Source organism: Haliaeetus albicilla, chromosome 9 (genome assembly GCF_947461875.1).
Source record: "Haliaeetus albicilla chromosome 9, bHalAlb1.1, whole genome shotgun sequence".
NCBI lineage: Eukaryota > Metazoa > Chordata > Aves > Accipitriformes > Accipitridae > Haliaeetus > Haliaeetus albicilla.
In genome coordinates this window covers 30,773,259-30,782,014 of record NC_091491.1, presented here as the reverse complement: position 1 = coordinate 30,782,014, position 8,756 = coordinate 30,773,259, and the positions used below count along the sequence as shown (strand labels likewise).

The 8,756-nt window shown below is 51.3% G+C and overlaps 1 protein-coding gene across 1 annotated transcript; it reads right to left on the bottom strand.

Annotated features, from left to right (window-relative positions):
• Positions 1 to 460: 460 nt before the first annotated feature.
• On the bottom strand, positions 461 to 5,926 carry GMNC (geminin coiled-coil domain containing). Its single transcript, XM_069793040.1, has 5 exons — positions 5,849 to 5,926; positions 4,843 to 5,017; positions 4,679 to 4,764; positions 3,150 to 3,266; positions 461 to 1,631 (listed from the first exon to the last, which is right to left on the bottom strand). Exons 1-5 carry the CDS (start codon positions 5,924 to 5,926, stop codon positions 987 to 989), a joined length of 1,101 nt encoding a protein of 366 aa, XP_069649141.1. The 3' UTR covers positions 461 to 986.
• Between the last annotated feature and the right edge of the window lie 2,830 nt (positions 5,927 to 8,756).

Genomic DNA, 8,756 nt, shown 5'->3' with positions numbered 1-8,756 from the left:
GTTATGAGGGCTTCCAAAATAAGGCAGGTAAACGTGGAATAAAATCCATCAAAAGAATAGTGGGATGCTACAGGCAAGGACAATGCATCCTTTGCAGAAGAAAGAAGTGCTCTGAGTGTACATTAGCCACAGATGAGAAAATTTCTGCCACTAATATATTGGGCCACGGCCTTGGCTGGTGATGGCAGTGTCATTACTCTACAGCATCTCCAATTTTAGTTCCTGTTCCAGGGCTCAAACTTTTTAAACTCCTTTTATCTGACAGATAAAATACCTTTAAAACACAATGCAGTAAACACATTAGTCTCTTAATCACACTTTAAGAAAATCCCCTGAACTTGCTGAATCACTTGTAATTAAGTAGCCTCCAGGCAATAGAAGCAAATCCTGTTTATTTTGAGGCATCATCAAAGAATGACAGCACCATGCAACTGCACGTACGTCAGCCTAGTGTAGCACATCAACAAATACCCATGGTTGCCTTAATCCAAGGCAATCTGTGTAGCCAAGAGAGACAAAAATCACTTAGAAACTGCTGATCCTCAGCCTCCAACCTATGCCTCTTTTGCCATCTGTGGATATCTGAGAAGGAGGTGCTATTTCCAAACTGTATTCCCAAAATGCTTTCCAGTTTGGTCTATGTGGGAGTGATCATCAAAGCTGAAAGCACTCCAGCCTGGAAACTACTAGTTAACAAGGAATAGCTGATGACAGAAAAACCATGAAGCAAGTAAAAGCAGGTATCTCAACACAGGCACAAGAGAAGTGGATCCAATTTGTACGTCTGGCCTGGGGCAGATAATGGTCCAAGTGCAATCTGGAGCTGCACCTGTGAAAATCTGGGAGGGAAGGAGGAGTGGATAGGTGACAGGCCAGCATTTAACAGAGTCCAGAAGGGCTCATTTTTGATGCCTGAACCTGTCTCAAGCACAGGATGGAGTGACTGTCGCCTACATCCCCTATGGCTGACCCTCAATGCAGGTGCATTATTCAGCCTGCTTGGGCACCCAGGTGAATCTCCATCCTCCATCATCATCCCTGTGCACAAAGGCTTGTCCTTGGTGGAAGGTGTGTGTTCTCACGTTGCGGTGAGGACTTAGAGATGTTGTGAAGGCCACTTCTGTTTTGTTGGGTGACAAATCACCAGTCAAATAAGGCAACCCATAGGCTGGGAGGGAGGAAACGCTTGGCACTGATGAGGAGACACCTGGTGCTGAGGAAAACTGAGGAAGGAAAGGAGAGTCCTCACTGCATGGATGGTTACTGCTGTTAGCTGGAGGCACATGGCTGCAGCTATAGGCTGCTGCTGCTCCTTCACTGTGGTCATAGTCTATTGTTTCCCCAGCGCTCAGGCAGTATGTGTCTTTTCCAAGGTCTGAGGACAGGGCACTGTAGTTAGCTGAATTTTCATCAATGGTGTTGACATCTTTTAATCCTAAAGTCTGCAAGACCCAGCTGTCCACAGCAGGGCTGGCTTGCTCTTCACAGGCAGTGAATTCATTAAAGAGGTTCCTTCTAGCTTTGGAAGCATGAGGAGTTTCTTGAGGAACAAAGCAGTGGTCCTCTTTTAATCTCCTCTTGGTGCTTTTGAGAATAGCACAGGTTTTTTGGCCATGGCAGGATAGCAGCTTCTAAAAAGAGGTGGAGAGAGAAGATTAAAATCTGAATTTCTAGTTACCTGGAAGGAACACGTTTCTGATCTCAGATTTTAGATGGGCAAGATGGTTACTACTGTCCTTGTAAAAGATACTTTTTCTTCCACCCTGTGCTTAAACATATGGATCTGACTAACTATTTTGTGTCTTTACAGTCTCTGCAACAACCCAGTCCCTGAAAGAGAAGAATTTGACAATGTCAATAAGGCCTGTGCTTTGATCGTATTCTCACTCAGTACAGCGTGAAATGAGAGCTCCCGCCTGGCTGTACGGCACTCCTCTGTGCTGTTACTGCCAGCAGCATTTGGCAGGTAAGCAGGGTATGGGGGGTCATGTGGCAGCCTGACAAAGAGGGAGGATGCAAAGGTAAGTCATACTGGGGCAAGTGTGATCCTGGCCAGGGAGTGCTCAGAGCAGCAGACTCAGTGGCTTTGAGCTCGTTAATCCACCTCAGTTGTCATTATCCCAGGACAAGGGCCCTTCAGCCGTCCATGGATGGTAAAAGGCAGGCAGGAATGACAAGGAAGCTCCCCATCACATTCGGAATTTACTGCTCAGACACCTCCTGTGATGGTTTCACACTGGACCCTCCTCCACATGACATAGAGGGGTGGCCATGTCTCCCTGCTGTGCCCAACAAAGGAGACCTTTTCTACTGCCAGGAGACAGGTCTTGGCATGGGAGGGGGGACATGCCACACTGTCAACTCAGAATAGGATGTAAAAGGAAAGTCTGCTATTTTTTACAGGCTTTTTTACCTTGTGCCCAATCCACAGAGCTGAGCAAATAACTACTAGTTCAGTTTCATGGGGAAGGATGGAGTAGTAAAATAAGTCTTTAAACTCACAAGTAACAATTATCTTTCTTTTGGACAAGAGACAGAGAATCGAAATATTTTATGAAAAAAAAAACCCTTCACACTTAGTTTAACAGAATATTTCATCCAGCCTGAAGTGTTTAATTTTGTATTTCACCTTTAAAAAAACCACACAACTTTTTACTTAATAAATCTGAAAAAAAATTGGAAGACCAGTATTCTAATGTAAATGAATAAAACATATCCTTGGAAGATGGCAAAATAAACATAAACCAGAAAGCACTCAAAACATAAAAAGAGGAAAAAATAATCCTTATCAAAGGGGATAATTGACAAAACAGATGCTTTTGAGAAATATATGTTCAGATTTGAACTTTTGACTGAAAAAAGCGTTTACCTTGCTTATAAACCTAACTTACTTATAGCTAACTTATGAACTAAACTTAATTATACCATGGGCTATACTGTCTGCACAGTCAGAACCTGATAGGATGTCATTCCTGGGGGAAACTGCCACCTTAGATCCATGACCAGCAATTTGGCAGCTCTGTGAAGCTAAATAGATCTCACACTGCAGGTTGTCTACACTCTTAGACTTTCCAAATAGCATAATGGCCTGTACCTATTCAAGTCGTTTCTTCCACAACACATCTATACAACAGGTTTGAACACAATACCTTGGCTTTTTCTTCTAAACACTTAATCAGGGCAGAATTCAGGTATTGTCGGAGGTTATTATTTTCTTCATGTAACCTAGCAAGTTCCTCTTCCTTCTGAAGCAAAGTATCCTGAAGCTGTGGAATAGAGATATTGATGAATAGGTGTTGACTCTGTAACTTAATAGCAATTGCCCTATGGTACAGGCTGCTTGGATTTGATGATCTGGGTGTTTGCTTTGTGAACGCAACCCACCCCCTCCAGCCTCTTGTGTCTGTAAATCTAAGTGGCATGACTGTTTAGTTTTCACTTTTGACTTCCTTTATTTTTAAGTGAGTGTTTGAGAAGATTACTGGGGAAAAAAACTGTAACCGCGGAATAATAACAGAAAAGAACTACAGGTAGCCCTGTGAACAGCCAGAAACCATCATGGGCATGACAGTAGCTGTCAGATCTCCTCCTGAGTGGCAGTAAGCATCCCTTTGCACCCCTCTCATTCCCATTTATAGTTGGCTGGCGGAGAAAAGAAGGATGAGTACCTGCAGACTAACAATTTATGGGGGTAGAGTGCAGAAGGAAGATGCAGCTGCCATTCTTTATGATACAGTAGTACTCAGTGATCCCTTCAATCCTGGACCTGACTCTGCCGGTCCCAGTACATATACAGAGCTGAGATTATCCCTGGTCCCAAGAGCTGAAGAGGTGTGTTTTGATTTGCAGATGCCTAACACTTTTTATGGGAAGTCTGTATTTGCAGAGAGATTTTTGCCTCCTGGCCATAGCTCTGGAGACTCCTGTAGGAGGGCAAAGCATCTTCTGCCAAGAACCCTGGGCATCTGCTGACCACAGGCTGAAAAGCACAGATTTAAATGATTGAGGTAGAGCCAAAGAAAGAAGTACACTGATGTCTGGAATTAGGGATTGATTCCAGGGACCTTGAAGTTAGTAAATGAATTTCCATTGATTTCACTGTGTCAAAATACCATTCCAAGTGTTTGATCAGAGTGATCTGTCTGGGGTTCCTTCACCTAGGACTGTTCAGAGTTTCTCCTGCCCCTTGATGAGATTTGCAAAAAAGGGAAGGAAAGAAAATAGAGTAACCAGAAAATGCTTGTTGGTCAAAATAGTTGATCCTCCCTATAAGTACGTAATTGTGGTGGAACCATTTCTCACGAAGTTAATCCTGGTGGATTCTGAAGGACACACACTATGTATTTTTAGTCAAAAGCATGTCATCAGAGCCTGAGGGACTCCCCGGTCACACCCCTGGTCTTCTCTAGTGGCAAGGCAGCTGGTCCAATATGCTGTAAGAGGGGAGACATGAATAGGGAACCCCGCAACAGTTGTTCCAGCTTCAGGGGACAACACGGGGGAGACAAATCCTTCAAGCAAGGAGCAAAACCCACCCAAACGAAGCGGTTGGCCGCTGTTTCCCACACCCGTGCCGGTGAGCGGGAGACATGCCACAAGCCAACCCAGAAGGTGCGATACCCCATACAAAGTTCAGGAACCTCGGGGGAAGAAACCGAGGTTGCGGGGGGGCCTTTACCTGCTTGTTTCTGTAAAGCTGGGAGGACAGCTGGTCTCCCCGCCACGCCGCGTCCTGGGCACCGAGCTGCGGGCTGCAGAACTGCCCTGGGGGGAGCAGACCCGAGGGGTTAGCCCGCTCCCTCGCCCAGCCCAGCCGCGGCCCCGCGGTGGGAGCGCACTTACCCGGCGGCCGAGCCTCCCGCCGGCCCTGGCCGTGCTGCTGCGGCGGCGGCGGCGGCGGCGGCGGCTCCGCGGCGCAGACGGCGGCCCAAGTCTCCTTGGAAACCCCGGCGGGGGCGGACCAGGGGCAGCCCGGGCCCCCGGCGAAGTCCGGCTCCGGGCACGGCCGGCCGGTGCTCTGCGGAGGCAAGGGGCCGTGGCGATGGGGTGCTCGGCGGAGAGTTTCCCCCCCAGCCGCCGGGCTGCGGCGGGCCCCGAGGGGTAGACGGTGTCAGCCCTGCTCCGGCCCCGCCGCTCTCCCGGCGAGAAGCATCCCAGCGCTGCGGGCTGGTGCCCGCTCCGCGGGGAAGCGTTCCCCTCCCGCTCCTGTCCCAGCCGGGGTTTGCTCGGGTACCTGTCGCGCCGCCTGCCCCCGTGGGAGCTCCCAGCCTTGACCCGGGTGCCGGGTCCCCGCCTCCCCCCCCCCCGCCCGGTGGCACCGTACCGCCCCGCTACCTCCGCTGAGCCCTGAGCAGTGCCGCCCCCGCCGCAGCCCCCCGCAGCAGAGGGGCTCCGAGCAGAGCTATGCCAGGAAGGTGGCTGAGTTTCCTGCAGTCCCTTGGGAAATACTACCGTCCTGAGTTTTACGGGTTTAAGGTGAAGGGAGGACCCAGGCTGTCCTTGGCCAGTCCGTTCCTCCCACCTCGGGGGCTCGATTCAGCTCTAAAGCAGCACAAAACCAGCAGAGTCACCTCCAGGCTGCTCGCACTCTCTTCTGCCCCTGCAGTTCTGCAGGAACTCCCAGACTGCACAGTAGCAAAGCCTGGGGTTGTCTCTGGATTCATCCCTTTTCCCTCCTCCAAATAAGCCCCATCTGCAGCAGCTCTAAATCTCTGCAAGGCAACGGCAGAGCTTGGAGCCTCAAGCAGGGAATCTGCTTACCCATGGGAAGGCACAGCAGCAGAGAGTGCTCTTGCAGGTAGAGGAGAGCCCTCTTCCTTCCCCATCTTAAAGAGGGCACGAAACCTACTGCAAGCCCCCAAGGCGAAGAGACCAGCTTCTCCTTTTCTGCCTCCAGGTCGAGAGAAATGCAAAGAGCACTTACCATGTTAGTGGCAGAATGAAATGCAGGTCTTGGGAGCACGTTTCTGTTAAAGCCCCAGAGAGGTTTAAATGGCTCTGAAGGAGGGGGAGAGGGGGGAGACCGGGGAGGCGAGTTTAATCTAAAGGAGCTCCCAGTGACGCCTCAGAGCTCTCCTGAAACCCAGCAATCTGATTTGGTGTAAAGCTGTCAAACTTGTGACGTGAATAAACAGCAAACTTGCTGAAATCAAAGTCATTCTGGCCCCACAAATCAACACAAGGAAGGAGGGAAAAGAAAAGAAGGAGAGACAGGGGGAAAAAAAAGCCTCTACATGCTTCAGGACAGCACTGAACTGGTGTGTCTGAGTTTCACTCCAGGAAATGAGCAGGGATCCAGGGAAGCATCCCACATGTTCAGAGCAGGGCTGCTGGTGTTGCTGGTGAGTTTTTTGTTTTGTTTTGTTTTGTTTTCCAGCCTTGTTTGCAGTTGCAAAATCCAGCAGGAAGAGGCAAGTTTGTCCAACATGCCTGGCTGAGGGAGTGGGTTTTCCATGGCTTCCCAGGGGTGTGTAGAAGCAAATATGATTCAGAGCACTTCTGTGGACAGTTCTGAGGAAGAAAGTGCAGGTTTCAGAACAAGGCGGTCTGCAATGACAAGCCCCTGCAAATGTCTCGCTATATTGGGTATTTGTTTTCTGTCAAGCCCCGGGCTTCCAGAAGAAGATCTCAGGATATAAATGCTGTGACAGTGGTATAAGATTCACTGTCATAATGGGCTATTCTGCAAAAGCCATATGCAAGTGTGTGAAAGACAGAGATTGTCTGCATATAGTCACCTCTAATTCACACCAGATTTCCACAGCAATTCAAATCCATAGATAGGCTTGAGTTTCTTCCAGGGAAAAAAAAAAACCAACCAACCAACAAAAAAAACCCAGCAAACCAAACAACTCTTCACTGAGGGTCTGTCTTTGAATAGGGTAGGGGATGGTGGGAATAAAGCTGACAGCAAAGCAGTTCTTCAGTCAGGATCCTGCCTCCTGCCACAGCAAGGGCTATTCAAGGAGGTAACCGGACCCGCTTGCGGACACAATCTGCAGGCAGCTGAGGGTGAGGCTGGGCCGAAGGCAGGCCAGGCTGGCATACGGGATGGTCTTTCGTTTCTCCCCTGGAGGATGCTTAATGCTGTTACCCCATTAGCAAGACTTGGGGACAATACAAACCAAGCAGGCCATTTGCCTTCCATTCCTTTATGACTGGCATGTTTTCCTAGGTTGCTGCTCAAGGTAAACTAGCAGTTATGTCAAATTAAATCACTGCCATCTCCCGCCTTGATGATGTTTTTTCCAACAGAGATATTTTAAAGAGAGCTCATGCTCCATATCCACACCACACCCTGCCTTGAGTCACCCTTTAGCTTTCCTAAACCCCAGCTCTGCACAGTATGTTTGATAACTGCTCTGATAACCCACACTCTTTGGGTGCCAACCCCTCTCCCGTGTGGCTGTGTGGCCGGGGGGCATCTGTTGACTAACAAGAAATACAAGCTCTGTGGAACACTTCCAACAAGGGCCAAGGCTCAGCGCAGCCCTCCTTGGTTTGGTTTAGTCCCTTTGCCCTTTACTGGGCTGCCTCTGGATGCTTCCCAGGGCGCTGTGGCAGCTGTGGCTCCCGCACCCCAGGCAAGCGCTGCTACGGTGGGGCCCGGCAGGTCAGCAACACGCCGGAGAAGGGCCCGGAGGAGGCCGGTAAAGCCGGGACAGGCCGCAGCCCTGCGGCCACCGGCACCTGGCAGGAGAGGCTCTGGGCCCGGCAGGCGGGCAGGCAGCCTCCGCAGAGCCGGGCGGCAAGGCAGACAACCCCGGGGCGGACTAGAGGAGCCCTCAGGGCCCGGAGCAACCCCCTGCGAGGCGCAAGGACCCCACGGAACCCGCCCAGCCCCGGCAAGCCCTTCCGGACGCCACGGCCTCGGCCTGCGGTCGCCCGAGGCGGCGGCCATCTTGGGGTTGCCTCAGAGGCGCAGGAGCGCCGGGCCCGGCCATTGGGGGAGGCGAGCGGCCCCCGCGACGTCATCACCCCGCGCCCGCAGCCGCCGTAGGCGGGGAATGGTGGCTGCGGGGCGATAGCTTCGTCCCTCCTTGCTGCTGGGGCCGAGGCTGCCTTGCGCCTTCGTTCCTGGCCAAATGGCCCCTCTCCTGGCGTCTCCAGGCAGCCTGGCGAGGTGCCTGCCTGGCCCTGGGGGAGGGCGGAGGCAGGTGCAGAGGAGCCTGCGGTGGGGAGGCCTGGTGGGTGGAGGGAAGGGATCCCCTGTGCAGGGGGTGCCAGGCCTCCCCTTGTAATGCCCCTGGGTCACCTCATGGGTCGTCACTCGGGACAGAGGGGAGCTGCGGAGAGAGGAGAGTTGAGTGTCTAAACAGCACAGCTAGGGAAGGACAATGAGTGGGCAAAGTTTCCTTCCCACTTTGTGTGGGTGTGGGGAGAAGCGTTGCTGGCTCGCAGCTGCTCCTAGACGGGGCCCTTTGCCTGGCACAATGCTGGTGGCCCTGCCTCTGCTTCCTCTTGGCAAAGCTCTGTACGCTCAGGCGTGCCGTTTCCCTTTGAGAAGTGGTGGGAGGAGTACAGGCACACTCTTGGGAGTGAAAAGCAGGTATGAAGAAAACCTGTGGTCACTCCATTGTGCTTCTGCACAGCTGGTATCATGTTGGTTTGGGTTTTGACCGTGCTTTGCTTTCTGAGCTCAAGGAATTCGTGTCAATTGATAGTACCATGGTTTCTATGTTGGGGAGTGAAAGATGGTACATGGGTAAAAGACCACCACATCAGAGCTCAAGAGCTTCATAGGTCTGGGGAAATAA